The sequence below is a fragment of the Peromyscus leucopus genome, chromosome 10, assembly GCF_004664715.2.
Source record: "Peromyscus leucopus breed LL Stock chromosome 10, UCI_PerLeu_2.1, whole genome shotgun sequence".
NCBI classification, from domain to species: domain Eukaryota; kingdom Metazoa; phylum Chordata; class Mammalia; order Rodentia; family Cricetidae; genus Peromyscus; species Peromyscus leucopus.
In genome coordinates, this window is record NC_051071.1 from 72,922,909 (window position 1) to 72,948,677 (window position 25,769).

General features: G+C 37.6%; 1 protein-coding gene across 1 annotated transcript in view; it reads right to left on the reverse strand.

The window, feature by feature from the left end:
* The window catches only part of LOC114708969 (transmembrane protease serine 11F), an 86,494-nt gene that overhangs the window by 4,811 nt on the left and 55,914 nt on the right, over positions 1-25,769 (reverse strand). The window contains exons 5-10 of the mRNA XM_028892612.2: positions 16,128-16,195; positions 12,304-12,467; positions 9,435-9,473; positions 7,522-7,723; positions 3,917-4,176; positions 2,003-2,145 (exon numbers count right to left, since the gene is read on the reverse strand). Of these exons, the coding sequence (XP_028748445.1) occupies positions 2,003-2,145; positions 3,917-4,176; positions 7,522-7,723; positions 9,435-9,473; positions 12,304-12,467; positions 16,128-16,195 (876 nt within the window). The remainder of the gene's footprint in view (positions 1-2,002; positions 2,146-3,916; positions 4,177-7,521; positions 7,724-9,434; positions 9,474-12,303; positions 12,468-16,127; positions 16,196-25,769) is intronic.

The following is a 25,769-nucleotide window of genomic DNA, read 5'->3' on the forward strand; positions in this document are numbered from 1 at the left end:
TAAGCATTATTAAATGCTGTTAATGAGCTTTAAAAACAAGAACAATGTCTAAGATGCCTATTAGAATTTAACATTGATGTCACTGGTGAGTCATTAGGGAGGACTATTTGGAAAATGTCATAGGGAAAATCCAATACATGATGGATGAAAGCATTAGAAGGAAGTGAGAAATAGAGACAATAGGCATAGACGTTCTTTCCAACTGTTATATAGCCAAGCCGCAAAATAGCGTTCTAGCTGGAGGCATCTAGAGATTTCCCCGCAAGACATCTGAACAACAATAATAAAACAAAACCAGGTAGTTGCAAGGTAAACGTAAGTAAGAGGCTCAGTCAGAGATATTATGAACTTTCCCCAAAAGGTCAGTGAAAGCAGGAACTTGAGTGGAGAAGCGGGGGCGGGGGGGGGCGCGTAGAGAAGAGGTGACTTACAGAACAAGAGTGGCTTGAAACTACAAGTTAATAAATGAAAAATCTGTACAAATTCACAAATATGGAGAAAAATATACTTCTGCACAATCAGTGAGCCATAAGAGAAATACAAAAGGAAGTTAAGAAAAGACTCTGAGACAAAAACTGAAACAGAATCCCCCCCCCCAAAATTATGAGATGCAGGAAAAAAATAGATGCATAGGGAAACTTACAGTGTGGAATGGCTAGATCAGAAAAGAATAAAGATCTCAATTGAGTATAACATTACTCCTTGAAAAGGGGGAAAATGAACAAACTAAGGCCAAAGTTGGAAAACAGAAGGAAATGGAGTATAGAGCAGAAACAAATAAAATATACACTAGAAAAACAAGAAAAAGGCATATATGAATTGTTCTTTTTTCCACTCTGTTCACAATTGCTAGAAAATGGAAGCAGACTAGATGCCTTTCTACTGGTTAATGGGTAATGAAAATGCAGTACAACAGAATTCTATTCAGCAATAAGGAAACACAAAATCATGAAATTTGCTGTTAGATGGATGGAACTGGAAAATATACCAGTGAAGTAACTCAGACTTCAAAAGCAAAACACCACATGCTCTCTCTGTGGGTCTTAGTCAGGAATCTTGAGATCTGAGTCACCACAGAAGCCAGGGCAGTAAAAAGGGACCACGGTGGGTGGGGAGTGGGTGATCTAGCTCTGAAGAAGAAGATAGGGCATAGGTGTTCTCAAGGAGAAAATGGGGAGATGGGGAGGAGGAACTTAATTGGAGAGGAGGAAATACAGTGGGAGAGACAGGAAGGAGGGATAAATAACACCAAAGATGTTTGAAAAGCCACAGGAAAATACATCGTTTTATAATATATTATTTTATAAGCTCACTTACACACATGCATGCATGTCCACACATAATGGAGTTCATCATGTAGGTGAAAATGTTCCCCCAAGAGCCATACACTATCAAAAACCTCAGTTCCTGCCGAGGGAAACCTGCCTTGTAGTTGTTGGTCAAGAGGTTCCAAGAAAACGAGTTATTCAGAGGAGTGGTTCTCTGTCTTTGGGACTTGACTTAAAGAAAATAACAATGGAAGTCAAGCTTGGTGGTGCACTCTTATAACCTCAGAATTTGGGTGGTAGAGAAAAGAAGGTTAAGAGTTCAAGGTCATCCTCAGCTACATAGCAAGTTTGAGGCTAACCTGTACTGCTATATGAGACTTTGTCTCAATCTCCCACTCCCATCTCTCACCTCAAAGAAGGAAGGAAAAAGATAAGGAAGCCTAAAGTAATTGTGTGGGCCAAAAGAGGGGACAACTGACTTGATTTTCCTGAAGTGTAGAATAGCGAAAATGATATAGTTCTGCATATATCTTGCTACATTGAAAATCAATAATAATATAAGAAAATAATAAGTATAAACAATAATATAACAATAAAACGCTGTTCTAAAGGGGCTGTACTTTGGGTTTGTGCACATTAAACACTCAATACAGTTGTTCTACTAGGATATACTAAGCTCAGAAAGAGCCAACAGAAACTTCCTTTGGAAGGATTGACTTCAGCTTTCGACTTACCTTACATGCATCTACTTTTCCTTCCATGAATCCAGCGCACAGCATCCCTGGAGTTATCAGGCCATCATACACATCCTTTCTGTTACACACATCAGTGCCTATGGTTTCCACCCTGGCTTGCCGAAGTTTATTTTGTGTAGGTCCTATTACATACACACAGATAAATAAGCAAAGAAATAATGTACTTTTTTTAACATGACAGTGCCTCTGCTACAGACTAGAAGTAAGCTGTATAGACCCAGGAGCCAAAGCACAAGTATTTTATGAATATTGGTTTTTGCTGAATTGTATTTGCTCTATCCTAAGTGTCTGCATGAAAGAAATGAAACATACAAGCCTCAGAACTGTATCATATTAGTGGTTCTCCCAAAGCATCCTTTAAAACTACACGCAGATATTATATGTATACAAGAGTCTTCATGAGGATACACTCTGCACTCTTCACTGGATGCTCAGAGGGATCAGCCACACTGATCTAGTCCAAGTTGCATGATAAATAAATTTGCTGGTATTTTTTCCAGCTAATATTAATATTGAAGTAGAAACCAGGACACAACCCAGAGAAGCATTCTTCCTGGTGTCACTGGCAGTGTGTTATTTAAGGCGTTTCATAACATGGAAAGTAAAATGGGTGACAACTTGTGCCAGCTGTCTGACAGCAGAGTGGTGATAAGGGCTAGGAGTGGAGGATGCTGCATGGTGGAATACAGATGGAAAGTAGCTTGGGGTTTGGGTGACCTGTGGGTGAATAATCACTAGTTAGTTAGTGAAAATGAAATTCATAAGAAACGCTTAGAAAGTCAAGTTGGATGGATATATGTGGCACACATGAGAAAATTTTTCATAACAAAACTATACTTTCAAAAAGCTAGTCTAAGTGTTTTAGCATGTGTCCTGTCTCCTATTTCCTTCAGTGTACTCTTTTTTGGGGGGATGGGGTTCAAGACAGGGGTTTTCTCTGTGTAGCCCTGGCTGTTCTGGAACTCGATCTATAGACCAGGCTGCCCTCGAACTCAGAGATCTGCCTGCTGTTACTTGCCAGTGCTAGGACTAAAGGCGTGCATCACCATACATGGCATCGTCAGTAGACTCTTCATTGAACATTAAATGTGTCACTTTTAAGTATTTGATTCATCTCTCTGTGTGTAGCAAATTGATACTTAGAATTCTTAAGGTTTGATTTTCAATTTATGCAATTCTTAGACTTGATATCTTTAAAAAATTTCTAAAGAGAGGATAAAGGGAAAATAAGGAAAAGATATGATCAAGAATGAGATTTAAAATATATGCTGATCAAAAGGATTTGCACCAAGGAAGTATACAATTTGTTTATAGCCGCTCCTGTATTTGTCCTTTATTATATTATCGAATGTACTCTTTTCTTCTTTATTAGTCTCTGTCATTTCTTACTACTCTTTCAGTTGTGAACTCTGAGACAAGGTTATTTCATTTACTTTTCAACATTCAGCACCCCATTCCACCAAGGACCACACATGTAAGAGCTTTGCCATCATCATCAATGTCATTATCATCATCATCATCTGTGTGTACATATGTGTATGTGTATGTGTGTGGGTTGTAGCATTTGTGTGAGTATGTGTTTGTATGTGTGCACATATGAATATGTGCACAAGTGTGTATCTATGTATATGCATGTGGAGGATAGGGGTTGCTGGTCACTGCTTTCTTCAATCACTGTCAGTTAATTTTTTGAGACTGTTTGAGTTTTAGGTTTTCTCACTGAACACTGAATCCATTGATTACAGGTTTGAGCCACACAGTTGGCTTACATGTGGGTGCTGTGGACCCTAACTCACAACCTTTTGCTTGGGCAAAAGGATATAAGTTTTCCCCTGCACCAATTTTTTATGAAAATATTTTTGTATCAAAAAAAAATAGGGTGGAACTACTTACCATCATCTACAATAGACCCAAATCCCGTGACAAACACGCTTGTTTTCGGTGGCAGTTTCATAGACGAATCTGGGAGGCAGACTCTCTGAACCACATTTGAAAACTCTACACGAGTAGTGAGCTGGGCCAGCGCAATGTCGTTTTCGTTGCTTTCTCTGTGGTAATTTTCATGGATGATAATCTTACCAACACTTCTTTTCACTAGAGGTGGTGTTATAGTTGTACCAAAAGTAGCAATCCATTTACTAGGGTCTCTGTTTCTACAGGAAATTAAAGAGTAATATTTGTGATGGTTCTCATTACCTTCTTAAAAAAAAAAAGATCAAAATCATATTTCTGCCTGACTTTTAGAATTAAGCTCTTGAAGAATCCTTATGGTGGAAGAATCAACAGTTGGTGCCACTGTGAGAAAGGGGTATCCTATGGTTAAACGAAATAATTGTACATAATTTATCAATCAATTAGCATGGTCAATTTTCAAAATTCAAAGTTGTGCCTTGTTAGAGTTCATTGGGTTCTCACTCTTTGATTTCAATGATTTGTGCAGAAACTAATTTGCTCTCTTTTCGGTAATGAACGTACTAGCAGGCAAGTTCCCTCCGCATCAAAACACCCATCCTGATTTGACAACTTACTTGTTGGTTCTTGTTTACTGTGATCTTTGAGGCTGAGCAGAATGTGTCCACTGTGCCCTTCCTCGTATGCACAGAATTGTTTCTCCACCCAGGCCCACACCCCTTCCTGACAGTCAAGGGCTAAGCTGCTCTTACTGGAAGCCAGGTTCACACAGCCTTTTCTGTAGTCTGTTCCGTCCCCCTCTTACCAGCTCTTCTTTCACATAGATGGACTTTTCTTTTCCAGGGTTATGTCACAAATTCCATCCACCCCAATCAGCTCTTACCTGCCATAATTCTTCCCCAAAGTCCATTTCAGTTCTTCTCGAATTATTCATATCACACATGATTAGACATACACAGAAACCAGAAATTGCCCGAGTCAAGGGAAGTTGGGTAGAAGGAAATCACAGAGGAGAATTCAGAAAAGGAATTTCCTCATTTTTAAGGGATTATCATGTTGGTGAATCATTGACTTTTTTTTTCTTTCTGAAATGATTTTTTGTGTTTGCCTGTATGAGGCTATGTGTACATGAATACAGGTGTCAGTGGGGGCAAGAGGCATCTGATCTGCTGGAGCTTGGGGTCACAGGCAATTGTTCCACACTTATTATGTCTGCTGGGAATGGAACTTGGGTCCTCTTTGAGAGTAGAATATTTTCTTAACCACAGAGCCATCTCTCCAGCCCATGGATATTACATTCTATATTGCCTGCTCTGAAGTCAGAGCTCTTCTTTCTTCCCTTCCTTCCTTCCTTTCTTTTTTTGAAAAATTATTTATTTTGTATTTTGAGATTATCATATAAGTACACCACTCCCCCTTCCCTGAATCATCAACTTTTAAGAGTAGACAATTTTAGAGTGCACTAGACTTCCCAGGAATGACCAGACAGAACAAGGAACAGAAAGAGAGTTCTTCTCTCACCTATTTGTTTATTTTTTTATTAATGGAAAATTTGTCCAATGTAGACACACTAGGACAGGAACCTTCATTTGATACCTAGAATTCTAGGGGAGATAATGACTAATATGACTCCGGGAGTTAAGGAGATCCTAGTTTGGAACAACAAAATAGAAGGACCATACTTTTGTACATCATCAAAGACTCACAACAGGCCTAATCACCCTGCTTTGTGACTAAGGACACTAAGACATACTCAGGCCTCACTACAACTTGTCTTCCTACATCTTGTCAAAATTTTTTTCTGACTCACATTGTTCTTTAAGACTGGAGTAAACTTTCCTGGACATGAAGTGCTGGGATTGTACTTAAACACCATTTTTAAAAATAATATTTATATAAAAAATATTTATTAAAATAGGAAGGCTATTTGGATAACTTCTATATTATCTTCAAAATATCCCTTTATTCATTTTCTAAATAGTATTTCAATATATACAATATACAAAATTATGGCACTCTGAAAATATAATCCCTTTTCTTCAGGATCATCACCTTATCCAGCTCTTTGAATTTCTTCTATCAATATTAAATATGCTCTATTTGCCATATTAAAAAGTCTTCCTTTGACTTCATAATTGCCATTAACTTCCAAATTTCTTTACCATCTCTCATTTATACACTTCTTAAAAGGAGTTTTTAAAGTTACTGCACTTGTTCCTTCAATTACTTTTTCTTATCACACTATAAAAAATGACCTTATTAAGGTCAATAGCAATCTTTACTTTACCCACTTCAACACCCAATTCCTATGACCATCTCCAGATATTGCACTAGACTCATTGAAGGGAGTGTTTATATCCATTCTAATATCTAGCATTCTGATTGTAATTGTTACTTTATATAAACAGAGGACAATTGTAAACTAAAGTGAATTAACACTTTTACCAAAACAGAAAAAAGAGTATTGAGAGACTGTAAGGACTCAAATGTGTCAGAAAGTCTTTTTTTTTTTTTTTAATTTGGTTTTTCAAGACAGGATTTCTCTATGTAGCTTTGGTGCCTGTTCTGGATCTTGTTCTGTAGACCAGGCTGGCCTCAAACTCACAGAGATCTGCCTGCCTCTGCCTCCTGAGTGTCTGGGATTAAAAGCGTGCACCACCACCGCTCACCCTCAAAAAGTCTTAACAACCATGTGGGACTTGTGTTCATCATGAAGACACAGTATTAGTTGCTTTGGGTTCATAGACATGCAATAGTGAGTCTCTTCTTCATTGAGGGAGCAACAGACAACTGTAAATTTATTAGGTCATTCTCATTACATCTTGTCTGTGTAGAGACTGGTGAAGTGTCTTGGATTTATTTTGTTGCTGCCCTTAAAAGAATGATAAAAGAAAAAAAGCTTTCTAGAAGCGCCAGGGAAAAGCTGCTTTGGGAGGACACATAGACAGTGGCATTGTGCAAGCCAAGAACCTTTATTCAGAAACCCTCCTGCCTTTTAAGATTCTCTCTATGCTGACAGTAATTCCCAAGGGAGAAAAGATCATGCATGCAATTCAATCTCCAGGTACTCTTGAGAGTCTATGTATGTCTGGATTTTGAGAGCAACAACCACGAAAACTAAGCTGAGAGCTCACACTATGCTATACATGACCAAAATTCCATGCTATGAGGGCAGAGTGACACCTCTATACACCTTCTGAGTCATGCACTCCCTTGGGGTTTCCTGGATAATGCACTGAGAAGGGAGTGCTTCAAAACAGATTTTGAAGCCTTTTTATTTTCTTTGTAATCAAATAATACTGGATACTGACAGTGGGAAGTCAATTAATTATTGGGGAGCAGAACAGAGGTGGCTAACTTTTCTCCTTGAGTATGTTGAAGACAATTATAATAGTTTTTTCATGACAAATAACCTGTAATGTTATGGGAAAGATAGCACTAGAATCACAATGATACAAACCAAGCAGGAATGTAGAGCTCAGAGAAGGTGCAGACCAGAGGATGAGCTGGTGAGTTTGAGCTGTTCCCTTGCATTCAATCATTTACAAAAGAGGACTAGGAAACAAACAAAAGCCTAGTCAACTTACTTCCAGAAACAGTGAGCTGCTGTGAGCAGCCATGTGTTGCTGATGAGCGTGGCTCCACACTGATGGCCAGCCCCTATGAGCTGTAGGCTGGCCTGCCATGGCCACTCCCCTTCCATAGCAGTTTCCCTTCCTTGGACAATTCGTTCAGTAGTAGAGGATGCTGGCAATGGCATGTTTGAAGATGACATCCTTATCCCACATCCTGAAAAAGAAACACATAGTAGTTTGTTCTCATGACAACAGAGGAAAGTATCATGACTTGTATTTAAGGAAGTTACTGAGAAAATCCTTTGCTCAGTAACTCTTTAACCCATTCATAATGGTCACTGGTATATATAAAAATATATATAGTATTTATTACCCTGAGGTTCAGAAATATTTGCCAATATGCTTAGGCATTTAGTTCAAAAATCAACTTCGGTCTCTATACAAAATATGTTGACACACATATTTGTAATCCCAGCATTTGAGATGCCTATACAGGAATTTTGTCAGTATTTAGCCAGCCAGGGCTACACAACACAGTAAGTCTCTCACAAAAAAATAATATAGGTTGATAATATGAGCCAAAAATAATAAATGAGCTTAGAAATAGATACAAAAACAGAAGCAGCTTTATTGGGTGCAGAATAGATTTGAAAGTTGAAAGTACAGTCAGCAATTCTGACCAAGTGTTCTGCTAAGGGAACATCAAGTATGTATGTGGTAATTTAGCATCCTTTGAGGGAGAGGGATGGAGTTAGGACAAGTTCATAGATCAGAAACTAATGCGAACCCCGGTGGTCTTAAATTTTACAAGTCTCATGGAATTTCTAAGTCAAGAAATATACAATAAACTGACCAATCTGGTGTATCTGTTAAGATATAATTAGGCTGGGGAAAGCAATCTCTATGGTAGATTGAGTCCCTGATGTGAGTTATCTTTGTGGTAATCAGCCCATGTCAGCATGTAATTGAAGTATAGAAAAGGATTTTTATTCTCCTGATGACCATCCTAGAGTCATTTTGTCATTTATTTTTATCAACACATAGGTTATTTCTAAATATCGAAAATGTCTAGATATTCTTTTAAATTATATATATATAATGTATAAATTATATATATAAAATATATAAATTATACACACACACACACACACACACATATATGTATAAACACACTTTTTAGATGAGAAAACCTAGCCTTGGAGAGGGACACAAAGTGCTGTACATCACCTCGCTGGTAAGTGGCAGAGTGGGATGTAACATTAGGAGATTCCACATCCAAGCCAACATAGTATTTTACTGTTGAGAGACTGAATATAGGTCATGGTTTGCCCTTCGTGTGACAAGAATTGATTTATTATCTTTCATGTACTTTACTAATTTTAAATGATATGTTTCTTTTTCTAAAATGAAAACTACTCTATAAGAGAAGTTTAGAAAAACTCTTATTCCCTGATACCTTCAATTGATCAAACTTCAAACCAACCTTTAAAAAGACTTGTAAATATTCTTACAACATTGATAATAGGCACATATTTGCTTACAAATCTTAAAATATATGCAAGTGTGATAGGGTGAAGCAGGGTGAAAACCTTAAAAACTTTTTAAAAACACCTTAAAACCTTAAAAAGTAAAAATAAAAACTTCAACTTGGTCTTTTCTTGAATTATGAGAGAATATTAAAAATATTTAAAATATTAATACAACATCTAAAATATTATACAATATGTATAGAGTATAAAGACTAAAATCACATTGATATACACCTAATATGTGAAGTATTAAAAACAAAAATGATAAGACTAAGTACTTTATGAAAGTATAAAAAGAAATGGAAAAAATCTTGTGATCTGTGCTAACTCTTTTGTGATTCTTATCCATTCTCTTTATTAAAAAATAAACAGTTAATTGTGGATTTTGGAACTTACGACTATTGAGAAGATTTCTCATCTTTTTGCTGTCAATAGCTGTAAGAAAAGAATAGAAGTTAGTTGATATGACAACACAGTCCTTTTCCTGGGCTATTTTGTTTACATGTTCATGAACAGCATTGCTAATTATTTGAAGTATCCATAATTCAGGAGGACATTGAAGTCTTCATAACCAAGTTATATACTATAATACTCTGATTTAATCATTGGTTCAAATAATAGAATTTCTTTTGAAAATAAACTCAGAGCATCTTATTTTATGATTTTTCTTTTATGAACAAGTAAAACAATTAGGAATGAAGGAGCAAGGGTAAATGTGCCAACGGCTTTCTTTACGGGGCTGTAGTCAAAGCCCAAGAAGTGGCCTCCAATTTCCATCACAACTGATGTTGTCACTCAGTGTCTTTCGTCTGTATTCCCAATGGTCAGCAATGAAGGCAGACCCTCATAGCCCAATGTCAAGGCCCTGGTCTAACAAGAATTAGGAATTCTGTCCATGGACCTTGCTGACTTCTCCCTGAGACCCTATCTCATATTGAAGTGCCTGAGAAGTTTGTGACTCGGCACTAAGAGAAGTGCATGAAGCTACTTCACTTATAACCTGTCTAAAGACCCCATCCATTTACAACTCTTATCCCACAGCTATGCCTGTAGAAAGGTAGCCAGAGACTAGGTAGTGGTCTAGTGTAGACAGACCCTGTCTGATCAGTCTTTTTTAAATCCATGTAAGAAGCTTTCCTCCTTTCCCAGACATGGTTCCTTTGGAAAAGAGGTCTTGTAATCTACTGTTGTATAGGGTTAGAGAATTCTCTATGACCTGTTCTTCACAGGAAGGTAGATGGGTCAAACTCTCAGTACCTGCTTTAGGAAAGAGGGATTCTAGTTGCTTGCCTTGGAGTAGAAGAGAGAAAAGTAGGGAGTGTGAGATTCAGAAAGGACTATCTTCGAAGGCCCTTTAAATTTATTTACTTTAGTTCAAAACTCTCCATGCCAGACAACATACTTTGGAGTATTCTGTTCTGTTATGAAAGTCCAAATAGGAATGTAAGCCCCAGTCCCCGCCAAGGATTTTCCAGAGACTTTTTAAAAATGAATGGTATGTATGTAACAGAAGGAAATATATGCAAATGAATATTTAATATCAAGCATTGTCTTGGAATATGCTCGTTTGGGTATCAAAATACCCTGTATGATAAAAATGTCATTGTGTATAACCAAAGCCAAAAATACTTTTGAAAACTGTTAAGACATTCTATAATTTAATAATGCAGTAAATGTTTATAGTTTATATTTTACTTTAAGTATGTGATCATGACTTGGTGATAGCTATATTATCAATAATCAAGATTTTCTCTGAGAATCCCTTTTTACAGAATGATGAATATGACTTATTTTCTTTTGGAGTGAAATGTTTTAACAATCAAAATAATCTATAGTAAATAATGTGATCATCATTATTTGTAACTACCTATGAAATATATGGAAAGATTTGACTTAAAGATTTCCATGAAGGAACTACAAGCCCTTCCCTCTTTTATATGAAATCAAAAGCAACTAAAATGTAGAAATTCATGAGATAAAGCAAAGGAACTGGAAGGTCTGCTGTCCTGAGATGTAGAAACAGACTAAGGAGGTAAAGGAAAAAGAGGCAAGTCCAGTCCTTGCATCTTAAAACACCATTTAAGACAGCATTTTATTTGAAGCAGTATTTTATTTTGGCAGAGAACAATAGAATCCCTCTTGGCTTGGATTCTAACTAGTTCTAAGGTACTTATCATTTTAATTTCATAAACTATTTGAACTTCATTTTCTTCTACTTTGGGGGAAAACTGGGACTTTCCTGATATTTTCTTTTCTTTTGAGAGTAACAGGGAAATAATGAAAAATATTTTGAAGTTAAAAATAAGTCAGTGGACCTCTTCATAGTTTATGTCTCTCTTATTTCAGAATCATTCTTTGTACATGTTTGTTTCTTTGCTATACAATGTAACTCATGGGGCTATAGAGAATTCAGTAGTCAACAGGACTTGATATTCTTGCAGAAGACCTGGGGCATCTCAGCATCCACATCTGCCTGTAATTCCAACACCAAGGGAAGAGGCATCCTCCTCAGGCCTCCACTGGCATCTTCACACATGTGCACATAAACTCACACAGGAATATGCACTCATATAAATAGGGGAAAAGTCTTAAAAAACAAATAAACAAACAAAAAACCCTCAAAATGAACCCATAAAGGATTATGAAGCTCATAATGTCTCTGTTTAATTCTGGTCATTTTTTGCTCATTCATGTCTCAGGGCCTTGTTTAATGTCAAACTTCCCATGTAAAATGTTGAAAATAATGCCTACTCTTTGATGCATTTTAAAATATCCAATATCATTTGGTTAAAATACTTAGAAATTTTGTCAAAAGCTCTCATAAGTTTAGAAAAAAAGTATAATTCTAAATTTTACCTCATAGGGAATTTTTAATTTAGTTTTCTTCCACACTGATATGTTTTTAGTGCGTGTGTGTGTGTGTGTGTGTGTGTGTGCGCACACTTGTGTGTGAGCATTCACATGCATGCATGCATTCGCCATGTACATACAGGAGCCCACAGATGTCAGAAAGTTGTCAGATACCTTGGAACTTGGCTTATAGGTAATTGTGTTCTGTCATGTGGATGCTTGGAGCTGAACCTGGATCCTTTGCAAGAAAAGAAAGTATTCTTAAATGCTCAGTCATTTCTCCAGACCCATTGATATACTTATTAGTAGTAAATTTGTAAAATGGGAAGATACATGAACCAGATTCTTCTGACAAATACAGGAGATTGCAGTCAAAGAGAATTGGAAAAATGGCAAACAACAACAAAATACTTACGTGTGAGACTAAATGACGGTTTATATATAGTCAAAGGTAACTGCTTGATCTTCAGACTTTGATATAAAGTCGTTTCAATTTTTTTCTTGATTCGTTCAACACTATCAGTAGATGGGTATCGAAACATGAGCACCATAAGAATGTTCACACCCTGTTCATCTGGACTGGAGCAAAATAGAGAAATAATTCCATCTCTGTGATCTCCATGAATTAAAAGAAACGTTGATGGGTGTTTATGCACAGGAGACTTGCATTACATCCAGATAAAGGGAACAAGATAGTGTACATGATGATAATGAGTGTGACAAGCACTGTAGAAGGGAAAGCAACATGGTAGAAATACTAAGATTATTCTCACTTTTCCTTGGTTCGGAGAGTCTTGTGAGGTACTCATGAAACCACACTTTGTATTCACTTAAAGAATTAGCTTTTTAAGGCATTTTAAATGAAAGTGGTAAGGTAGCTGAGGTCATTAGTCTCCTGAGCACAGAACTGTACCACATTTCTAACCTATCTTGATGTTTACTGAAACTCTCTCATTAATTCTGGCCAGAGGGATGTGGTCAGAAATGATGTCCCTTACTGCCAAGGTCTCGTGCTTCTCTTGTCTGAGGCAGAAGTAGATCTCGTGGCAATGCAATACTATAATGCCCACTGGCATCCACTCTTTTGGCCTCACTTTTGACCCTTTGAGTTGACCTATGGAAATGCAATAAATATTGCACAAAAACAGTGATATTTTGATATTTTAGACAAATAAAAGAAGAAAGGAGACAAAAAGAAAAAGATGGAAAAAGACTAATTATCATTCAGAAGTTAAATAACCATACATATCCTATTATCCACCTATCATCTCTATGAATCCCCTATCATATCTATCTGTCTGTCTGTCTGTTTGCCTATCTATCTATCTATCTATCTATCTATCTATCTATCTATCTATCATCTCTATATCTAATTATCTATCTATAATCTCCATATCTATCTCTCATCATCTGTCTAATTATCACCTATCTATCATCTACTCGTCTATCTCAGTGTGAAATCTAGGCCTTTTAAACATCATATCCATACACACTAAGAGCTAGTGAGATGGCTCAGCAGGTAAAGGTGCTTGCTGCCAAGCCTAATTACCTGAGTTTGATCCCTGGAATCCACATGGTGGAAGTAGAAAACTGACTCCTATAAGGTGTCCTCTGACTTCCATGTGCATGCTGACTGATGCACATGCCCACATATGCACAGGATTTTTAAAAATGTAAAAAAAAAAAAAAGACATATCTTGGTCTCTGATAATAACTCCATGTTTAATTTGCATATATTACATTTTGCCAAAGTATTGAAACAAAAAGATGTTTTTAAAAACAACAAAAAATTGTTCATATTAAGGAAAAAAATTCCATAGGAAGTGACAGTGATTGTTACAGAGACTGAAGAAAGGAAAATGAAAAAGTCCTACATTCTGTTCTCTTTTGCTCCTTCTTCACGGGAGCAGGTTGGTGTTAGTAGAACCATCTCATTTCCTCTCCTTTCTGTGTAATTTTTCTTACCTAATAGCGGTGAGTCTCCTTTGAAGCACATTCTATCTTCCTATTGTGACTAAGAAGTCACTGAAACGGTCAGTCAATAATTAATAAATGGGACCTCTTGAAACTGAGAAGGTTTTGTAGGGCAAAGGACACGGGCAATATGACAAAATGACAGCCTACAGAATGGGAAAAGATATTCACCAACCCCGCATCTGACAGAGGGCTGATATCCAGAATATATAAAGAACTCAAGAAACTAGACATCAAAATACATAACAATCCAATTAAAAAATGAGCTATAGCGCTAAACAGAGAATTCTCAAGAGAAGAAGCTCAAATGGCTGAAAGACATTTAAGGAATTGATCAACATCCTTAGTCATCAGGGAAATGCAAATCAAAAGGACTCTGAGATACCATCTTACACCTGTCAGAATGGCTAAGATCAAAAACACTGATGACAGCTTATGTTGGAGAGGATGTGGAGCAAGGGGAACACTCCTCCACTGTTGGTGGGAATGGAAACTGGTACAGCCACTTTGGAAATCAGTGTGGTGCTTTCTCAGAAAATCGGGAATCAATCTACCTCAAGACCCAGCTATACCACTCTTGAGCATATACCCAAGGAATGCTCAATTATACCACAAGGACACATGCTCAACTATGTTCATAGCAGCATTATTTGTAATAGCCAGAACCTGGAAACAACCTAGATGCCCTTCAACTGAAAAAAGGATAAAGAAAATGTGGTACATATACACAATGGAGTACTACTCATCAGAGAAAAACAATGACATCATGAGGTTTGCAGGCAAATGGATGGAACTAGAAAATATCATCCTGAGTGAGGTAACCCAGACTCAGAAAGACAAATATAGTATGTACTCATTCATAAGTGGATACTAGATGTAAAGCAAAGGATAACCAGACTGCAACCCACATCTCTAGGGAGTCTAGCTAGTAAAGAGGACCCTAGGAAAGACACAGGGATTGCCCAGTGACAGAGAAATGGATGAGATCTATATGGGCAAACTGGGGCTGGGGACATAATGGAGGGCAAAAGTTGGGGTAAAGAAAGCTTAGGGGAGTGGGAGGTCCTAGCTGGATCAGGAACAGAGTGGGAGAACAAGGAAAGAGATACCATGATAAATGAAGACCCCATGGGAATAGGAAGAAGCAAAGTGCTAGAGAGGTCCCCAGGAACCCACAAAGATGACTCCACTATAGACTACTGGCAATGGTCGAGAGGGTGCCTGAGCTGACCTACTCTGGTGATCAGATGGATGAACACCCTAACTGTCATGATAGAACTCTCATCTAGTGACTGATGGAAGCAGATGCAGACATCCACGGCCAGGCCCCAGGTGGAGCTCCAGGAGTCCAATAAATGAGGTAGAGTAGGGATTATATGAGCAAGAGATATTGAGACCATGATCGGAAAAAGTACAGAGACAACTAGCCAAACTAGTGGAAACACATGAACTGTGAACCAATAGCTTCGGAGCCCCCATGGTACTGGACTAGGCCCTCTGGATAAGTGAGACAGTTGTTTAGCTGGAACTGTTCAAGGGCCCCCCAGGCAGTGAGACCAGGAACTGGCGTTAGTGCATGAGCCAGCTTTTTGGAACCTAGTGTCTATGCTGAGACACTTTGTTCAGCCTTGGTGCAGGGAGGAGGGGATTGAACCTGCCTCACCTGAATGTACTAGGCTCTGCTGACTCCCGAGGGGAGACCTTGCCTTGGAGGAGGTGGGAATGGAGGGTGGATTGGGAGGGAAGGCTCAGGGTGGGAGGAGGGAGGACAGGGGAATCCATGGTTGATATGCAAAACAAATAGAAAAATCTCTTAGTAAAAAAAAAATTGTTCGTATTAAGGAAAAACATTCCATAGGAAGGGACAGTGATGGTTATAGAGACTTAAGGAAAGGAAAATGAAAAGGTCCTACATTCTGTTCTCTTTTGCTCCTTCTTGATGGGGGCAGGTTGGTGTTAGTAGAACCATCTCATTTCCTCTCCTTTCTACACACTTGATCTTAGCCAAAAGGCCGAGAAGCGATCATTTCCTCTCCTTTCTGCGTAATTTTTCTTACCTAATAGCGGTGAGTCTCCTTTGAAGCACTTTCTATCTTCCTATTGTGACTAAGAAGTCATTGAAACGGTCAGACAACATAATTCGTGTTGCTTAAATTTTATGAAATCTCTTTGCTAAAATGATTCTCAGGGTGGCTAAGCAGCCATGTCAGTTAAATGTGCCATCTTTGTGTTATTGGCTTGAAATTCCAGATCAGGTCTACATACCTAATCTTGATCACATGGGACTTGATAAATCGACCCATTCCAGAAGAACGTCGAAATATCCTAGACATCTGATAAAAAATAAATAAATGAAAACTGTTAGTACTGAAGAACATATTATTTCTTACCTATCAAGAATTTTTTGTGTGTGTGAAGAACAGGTTTTTAGCTCATTTTCATGATGCATATTGGCTTTCCACAGTGAGAAGACTAAATCTGTGTTCAAATCCTTGTGGGACTGAACAACCTTTTCAAAATGGCCAAATTCACTGATCCTCTTTAAAATGGGGTGATTGTGATGTCTGCCTTACAGAATTGATTTGGGAAGTAAAATTTGGAGCTTGAATGATGGATCAGTGGTTAAGAATGCTTTCACTGAAATCATAAGGATACAGATATGGATCCCAGTACCTGTGAGATAAGCCTGGTTTCCTTGCAGACTCCTGTAATTCCAGCTCTTGGGGGCTGCAGAGGCTTGCAGCGCTAAGCCTCTCCCCAAAAGCAAGCACCCTGGGTTCAAGAAGAAACTGTGGCACAGAGGAGTAGGTGAAAATGATATATATAAGAGGATACTTTATGTGATACCCTCTTCTGGCCTTGTATGTTCACAGAAAGGTGTACATGTACACTCACATAGACCCATACACACACACACAAACAAAGACAAACAGAATTTTTAAAAGTAAATAAAATTATATCATACCTGTAATGTCTAGCAAACTACTTACAAAATAATTTCAGTCTTAATTACCAAACGAATTAAAGTATGTGTTATTTTAAGACATCATCCTCAGTTCTAAAAAAAAAAAAAAGCCCAACAGCTGTTTGCTACACTCTCATAGTGTCTAGTCCACCACTGATCCCAGTTTTGCTGATTTTGTTGATGATGACTGCATCACTTGACCATTGGAATGACTGTAACAACTCTGACACCTCACTCTGAGTCATCTCTCTGAGACATCCAGGGCTAAATGTCTAATACTAGCACTAGTAACCAGTTTCACAACACTTCCCATCATGAGCAAGACACTTCTTGATCATTCCAGACTGAACCTGGGAAGGATTTGAGATGTTCAGAGAACTTATTTCCTAAAGAGTCACGATTCCCTAAAAGGAGGCTTGCTGAAATGTACCATCAAAGAGCACTGGGCTGACTATTCAAAGTCAGTAGACACAGGTATGTGTCAAAGGAACCAAAGTCTACTTAAAAACTAAGTCTTACACCCCACCCCCAGTTACTACACCCTCTGGGGACCAGGGGTTCTGTGTTTCTGCTCCATATGGTTTCTTCCTCTTCATCACTCCACAAAACTAGTACAACACTCAGGAGACTCTACCTTCTAAATATTAAACCCATTTTCCTTGTTTTGGTCTAGTGATGAAGTAATGCCATCTCCTCAAAACCCTGTGTTATATGGTCCTTCTTGTTCCTGCAGTGTTCCCTCGCAATGCAAGGGAAACTGACATCTATAAAATAGAAAGATGAATATTTTAAACTCTTGTTTCCAGACAGTATCTCCCTCAGAGTAAGAGCTATTATCCTCCTTTGTTGGTCCCATCCTCGGCCCTCACTTGAAAGCCACCTCTGCCTGTCTGTGGTTTTACAAAAGAGAATGTGAACATGCAGACCCATTCTGGAAGTTGACTATCATGAGGTATCTATCAGTAAACAAATGGACAAAGAAAATATATTGTGTTATAAGTGCATAATGGATTTTTAAGTCATATGAAAGAACGCGGTAATTCTATTTTCAAGATAATAGATGGAAAGAGTAAAGTAAGAAAAATACAGAAAGACAAATACCACATTCTTTCTCATATGTGAATCCGAGGTGTTATGAATAAAATACCTTAAATATATAAATATATGCACACATAGCATAAAGTAGTAGTGTAAATATCTGGGGAAAGGAAGGAGGCAGGGAAGGTGGGAGGGGGATTAAGGAGAGGGGGATTAAGGAGAAAGGATTGGAAGTGAAAGTGGTCAAAGTACATGGTAAATATGAATGAACATGTATTTCTGAAACCAATCACAGTATACATGAATATATAGCAGTAAAACTTTTTTTTCAAAATTGAAAACAGAGTGGAGAGATAGTTCAGCAATTAAAGGCTAGGCTCACAACCAAATTACCAAATATTTTTTCAAAGTTTGTGTTGCTGGACGGTAGTGGCTCACAACTTTAATCCCAGCACTCAGGAGGCAGAGCCAGGAGGATCTCTGTGAGTTCAAGGACAGCCTGGTCTACAGAGTGAGATCCAGGACAGGCACCAAAACTACACAGAGAAACCCTGTCTCGAAAAACAAACTAACTAAAATTTGTAGAACTACCCAGTATAAAATTCAAACAGTCAATTAGTATAAACTCAATGACACTAACAAGTTTATGAACAACAACAAAAAAAAAAGAAAACAATATTAGCCATTTATTTTATATAAAAATGAACTATTTTCTTGGAAGTCATTGTTATGGTCATTTTTCTAAAGAAATTGGATTTTTCTTATTGGTATACTTCCATTGAGAACTCAATAATATGATATCTAGTCCAAACGACTAATCTTATCCTTAGGTTTTCATGGTCCAACCCTAAAAATAATTTTGCTAATGATTATTTCACTTAAAAATCTGTGTCTAAACAGATGATAAAAACTATTTATTCGCCTTAAAATAAGAACATAATTGTCTCCCTTGGCTTTAATTCCAGCATTAAAAACAAAATATACTTGAAACAGTGTGTATGGTTCTTAGTAGGCTGGTGGCTGCTCAGTTACTGTTTGGGTTTTTAATCTTTTCTTCTCTGGTAAGTAACTGTAGAAAGTCTAAGTTTTCAAGAAAGATCAAATGCTCCTGAATACCAGGAGATACTGCTTGAGAATTCTCTTTGAGGTGTAGCTATGAAAATAAGGCCAGTTGTACATGTATCTTTCTACTATAAGGGTGGATATGGTCCAGTAGAGGAAGAACACACTGATAGAACAGCCCGCTCCAGGAAGGCTTCCTGCTGACTCCAAAAGTTTCCTTCCTCAAATCTCCCAAATCCTGATCATTGAAATGACACAATTAGCAGTTGAACACTGACTGTGACAGGTCTCAGATTGTTCCATTCTGTCTTTACTTAATTTCAATATTGACTGCATTCTTTTCCATGAATAAGCCTCCATTAATAATCAAGATTATATGTTCTTTGAAGGAAGGGACTGTGCTGGCCTTAGCATCATTTAGAGTTTTGCAGAAGGTATGTGTGATTGAGTAATTACATATTCATTAATGATTGACTATCTACAGTTATGGCTAGTCTTAATCAGTATTGTAAAAAAAAAAAACAGCTCTTGTACTGCTTTTTTATTCTTCTTATAGCTGTCTTCTTCCTTTTATATCACTAATTTATTCATTCAGTACAATCATAAGTCCCCTGTGTTCAAGGCATTGTAGTAGACACTGGATAAACAGCACTGAACAAAAACAGTGCCAACCTTAAACTCAAAATACAGTTAGAAAGTTTTAACTGTATTTTGAGTTTAAAATTGATTATCAAGAGTCATTAGTAAAGTAATATAAGATAACAGCTAAGAAACTGTAACAGAAAAAGGTTCTCCAAGTAGGTGATGTTGGGGTGATATTTCAGCTGATGAGGAATCAACAAGGTTGAGATAGTCTTCTCTGTGGGAGGAACAGAAGATGCAAAGAATCCAAAAGAAGGTCAATATGGGCAGAGCAAAGTGAGCAAGGCAGAGTGTGCAGAGACGAGAGGAGTTAGAGTCAGAGCACATGAGCATTTGGAAACTCGGGTGAAGAGCTTAGATCTTTATTTTGAGCATATTCAGAAGCCATTAAGAAATTCTAAGCAAGCCGGGCGTTGGTGGCGCACGCCTTTAGTCCCAGCACTCGGGAGGCAGAGGCAGGCGGATCGATGTGAGTTCGAGGCCAGCCTGGGCTACCAAGTGAGCTCCAGGAAAGGCGCAAAGCTACACAGAGAAACCCTGTCTCGAAAAAACCAAAAAAAAAAAAAAAAAAAAAGAAATTCTAAGCAAACAAATACAACACAGCATTTTCAAAAAGTCATTCTGATTTCTCTGTAGATGTGAGAGGTATCCTGAGGGGAAGCAGTAATAACTGATTTGAATATGTGAGCTATTATTTCACCTAGTCTAGAATGGAGATAATGAACTAGACATAGAAATGTGACTCATGAATTGAATAAGCAAAAAGAAGACAGAATTGTTCACTGAAAATTCAAGAGTGAGACAACACTAGAGGGAGCAATCTTCAAGAGGGGCATTTAAACTAGATTAATTTGAGATGCCTGCAAGAGTTCAAAGTAGAAATGTCAGGTAGACTATTGAATGACGGTGAAGTTTTATCTATATAGTTCAAATGGAGCTAAACATCTCCATGGCTCACAAAATTGCCAGAGTTTCCACATCTTAGCCAGTCTTTAATTGTAAATTTGACCAACCAAATAAGACTGATTCTTCAAACATCCATTTAAAGATGGTCATGGAGAAATATCCTGCTGCTTCAGTTAGTAACTTAGAAAAACACATCAAGCAGGCATTAGCTGTATCTTCCAAGGAGAGAAAAAATAAGGAAGGACATTAGCCCAAGGACATTGCTTGATCCCCTAAAACCAGCCATATCAGAAATCAAGTGAGTCTCTGATGTTCCCCACTAGTCTTCATTTTATTTCTCTATATTTTAACTTACACTTGTTTAATGCTATTTAGCCCGGAATGTGTGCTATATGTCAATAGAGGAGAAAATATAAATAAATAAATAAATAAATAAATAAATAAATAAATAAATAAATGGAGAAGCAAAACCAGACAATCCCTCAGATGATATAGAAACACTGACCAACAGAGGTTGATTGTTATAGTGGTTTATCTAACAAATAATAACATCTCTTTTCTTTCTTTAGAAATTTCTTAAGACAGGCTGGAGAGGTGGCTCAGCCATTGCAGGCTAAACTTCACAACCAAAAGAAGAAGAAATTTCTATGGCATTAGATTTGTTTTTTACAATATGGTAGGTTGTGATGAAGAATTCATATTTATTTAACATTAAATTCATAATTGCATTAACAATACATTGTACTGAGTGGGTAGATGTACCAGTTTCTGTAAGTGCCTGCTGATAACACCTCACACCTGTACTGCCCCACAGCCATGTCCTTGTCTGACCTGGGAAACTTGCCCAGTGATGTCTGGGAAGTTATTATCTACCTTTTCAGGCATCACCTCTTGGTGTATGACAAACAGCCCAACCCTACTATGTCTGCACAGAATCACCTCTGTGACGTAACCTAAGCCCCAAATCTTCCCCACAAACCAAGCTGAGCCTGGGTTTTTGAAACCACATTTTTGCTTAGATTTTTCCTGTGCACATTCCTGTTGTCTCTATGTTCTAAATAAAATTTCCTGGAATTATTAGTTTAAAAAAATCATTTAATCATAAATCTTCATTAATCAGGAACTTCCCGTCACAGAATTTGCTTGCTATCACTCAATATAGACAAGAATAAGTTCTCTGGAATCAGAGAATGCTTCACTAAGTATCCATACCTGCTCGGGATTATGCAGTGAGAAATTCAGCCATCATAAAAAGGCCAACCCACCAGAGCCAATGGTTCTGATGGAGGATTTAAATAAAAAATGCAAGGCGGATTGGCATTATTGCCTTTTGAATGGTTTGGCTGCTTCCTGCTGTAGATTTCTTGTGTAAAGCCATAAGATTTCCCCCATATATTACAATTTGGGGATTTATTCCCATGGTGTAGCAGTGTTTTGACCATTTACTGAGCACAATTTCTCCCATGTGCTAGTATATTGGGTGGCATCGCCTCTATTCTGTGGGACCTCCAGTGAAAGAATTCGAAGTCAATAAACTTGATTCCCACAGCCTAGTCCCCACTCCATTCCCTGAGACATACATTAGAAGCCAGCTCCCTGCAATTATCTCCCATTCAACAGGATATGTGGTCAGGAAAGGATCTTTCAAATAGATCACATTTGGGACCCTCAGAGATGAAGGAACGTCCAAGGTCATTTGATTCCTGGTCCCTCCTGATTACGGAGACTGAGAGCCCTAAATTCTCCCATAGCTGAGTTGGGAAAGTGCTAACCTCAGCTGACCCCCCAGCTCTACCCTAAAAAGCTATTAATCCCCCTCGTTCTAACTGCTTAGATGATAGATGTAAACCATTGCACATTTATGACTAACCCCTAGTTTAATTATGCATACCTAGGAATGAAGCATCATACATGAACTCCCTCAGAATGGAGAACCCTATTAAATCAGCCTTTCTGCTTCTCAGTGCTGCCTGGCATCCTTCTAGTCACGCCTCCCCAGAAGCAGAAAAGTGCTGATGGTGTCACTTGGGACAGCTCCTATCTGCTTCTTGTTCCTGAGAAAAAGTGCTAGCTCTATAACTGTGGTGATATACTGTGTACCCTGGTAAACTTGCCTGAGGATCAGGGGACAGAGCCAGCCACTAGATTAGACATAGAGGTCAGGCAGTGAAGTCACACACCTTAAATCCCAGTGCTTGAGATCTCATGTCTTTGCTTGGGAAGTACAAATGCCTTTAATTCCAGGAAGCAATATGACAGGGCAGAGAAAGGTATATAAGGCGTGAGGAAACAGAAACTCACTCTCTTGAGACTGAAGATTTCATAGAGGTAAGAGCCAGTGGCTGGCTGTTCTGCTTCTCTGATCTTTCAGCTTCCACCCTGATATCTGGGCTCTGGGTTTCTTATTAAAAGACCATCTAGAAGCTGGGAGATGGTGGCACACACCCTTAGTCCAAACACTCAGGAAGCAGAGTCAGGAGGATCTCTGTGAGTTCAAAGCCAGCCTGGTTTACACAGACTGAGTTCCAGGACAGGGTCCAAAGCTAAGTTGAGAAACCCTGTCTCGAAAAACAAAACAAAACAAAACAAAAAAGACCATCTAGATCAACAGTAACTTTTCAATTACCAAAGAACTGCCTTTGTTTTGTGTGTGTATTTAAACTGAAAGACTCTGCAGCAGAAAAGAATAAAAAAAGTTGGCAAGAAAAAACACTGAGTGAGAGATTTTTTTTGCCCTCAGATCTTTTGAGCCTTAAGTTGGCTGTAGCCTTTCCTCTGAACCCTGGGAGGACATTGAGGCTGGCCCTCAATGGCCCTCAATACATTCCACTGTGTCCTCTTCTTGGAAGTTCTGCTGTCACAGGTTCCCAATATTTGGATGAGCCTTAGCTCTCAGTTGGGAAAATATGCAATGAACTTCAGCGGAAAAGTGGTTTTCATAGTAACTTTTTATGTTCTCGTGTGCTTTTTATATTTCAAATGTGATATCTTGACTTAGAAAGAAAATAAGAGGAACATTCAAACAGCCCCTCAAGCTTTATCATTGTTTTAAAAAAATCATAAAAAGGTTTCAGTAAACGTTCTTATGATACATGAGATTAGATAAATATAAGGTGAATAACTTTAACTATAGTAATACTGAGTATGAAAACAATTATCTTGTTTTTTTTTAAAATAAAATTTAATTACATTTCTCTCTTCCTTTTCCTCCCTATACATCCTCCCATATATCCCTCCATACTCTCTTTCAAATTCATGGCCTTTGTTGTTGTTTTTACTAATTGTTATCACATATATATATGTGATATATATATATGTGTGTGTGTGTGTGTGTGTGTGTGTGTGTGTGTGTGTATTCATAAGTATATCATGTTTAGTCCACATAATGCTACCTGTAGGTATGTTTTCAGGGTTGACCATTTGCCATTGGACAACTAACTGATGTGCTCTTCCCTAAGAAGGAATGCCACTTCCATTCCCAGCTTTCTACAGTTGCTTTATTTTAATCTGTCTTAACTCTGCCCCAAACAGCAGAGTATTATACAAGTGGTCAAACAGAGAATTGTTGTGGAGTACTCCCTTTGTACACTGTAAAAATTTGTCACTCAAATTGCTTTAATAAAATGTTGATTGGCCAGTAGCCAGGCAAAAAGTATAGGAGGGACAGCCAGGCTGAGAATGCTGGGAGAAAGAAGGACAGAGTCAGAGGAGATGCCAGCCACCTGCTGAGGACACAGGATGTATAAAAAATGAGGTAACAGTACATGAGCCACATGGCAAAGCACAGATAAGAAATATGGATTCATTTAAATGTAAGAGTTAGGTGGTAACAAGCCTGAGCTATTGACCGATCATTTTCAATAAATATTGAGCCTCTGTGTCAGTTATTTGGGAACTGGTGGGTGGGACAGAAACTTCCACTAACAGAGAAGTTCATGGCAATCACTGTGTGACTCTGAGATTGCAGGTAGTCTGTAGGCAGAGAAAGGTGCTAAGAACAATGACTAGCCTTAATATTTCTACTGAAGACTATGATATAAGGTATTGATTAAACTGTTCATAAATTATTTTACATAGTTATAATGCTGTATTTATCACCTCTCTTGGCCACTAATGAAACATAACATATTATATATTATCATTATTTGACGGAATCCCAGAGAATAGGATTCTATAAATATTCATTAAATACATATACACAAAATAATTTATAAATAGATTAAATGAATAGAAAGATGAATGAATGAGTCCTAAGCTACACTTTTTCATTTTTATCTCAAATATGTTTGGAGTGGAAAGAATATCTTGATAACAAAAAAGTTGTAGCCTGCAAAAAAGAAAAGTGAAAGAAAAATCATTTAAACTGGAAGACTATGCAATTTTTTCACATTTCTGAGAAGCTCAATATTTTCTGATGTTACTAAATGAAAACTGGTTAGTTGCTGTCTTCACAAAAGTAATCAACTAGGAAACTCTCAGTTGCTTTTTGTGAACAAGTCTTTCCTGTACAAATGCTTTAATTCTGTGTTATCCTTTGAGAAAGTGAATGTAGAATGAAAAATTAGGAAGAAAAGAGCAAATAAAGTATTCAAAAACATGGAAGTAGCATTCAGGAGGGACTGACTTCTAAGAACTAGGAATTTTGAAAAAGTGAATATAGACCACATCTAAATGAATGGACTTGGGTTCAAGGTGACAGGCTTCTTATTAAAGACCTTACTTAAATTATGTTAGATATAAAAGTAGGGATAAATCCAAACACTAACAAAAAATAGGAAAGATTTCCTTAATAGATGAGAGATTTATCTCATGTCCTGAATTCAGACAAAGAAAGAAAGATAGCTAGAGAGATAGCTCAGCTTTTTAATAGTGGCTGTTCTTCCAGAGTACCTGAGTTCTATCCAAGTACCCACACTGGGCAGCTCCTTACTACCTCACTCTAACTCCAGGGGTTCCAGTATCCCTGTTCTGCCTTCTTGGGCACCTGCACTCATGTGCACATGTAAACATAGACATATGAACCTATACACAACTTAAAAATAAAGTAAATCTTTGAAAAAGAGGAAAAAAATCCTGAAGTTAATAATTACAAAGTGCACCTAGTATTAAATCTTAAAAAAACTAAGCAATTATTTATTTATTTTTTTCTTTAACCCATGGAATCCAATTATTGCTGCCTATATTGGAATGGGTGTGAGGGTCCTGGGAGAACTTGGGTTTGAAAGTGAAGGATGAATATAGTCAAGATACATTGGATACATATACAAAATTTTCAAAAAATAAAGAATAAACTT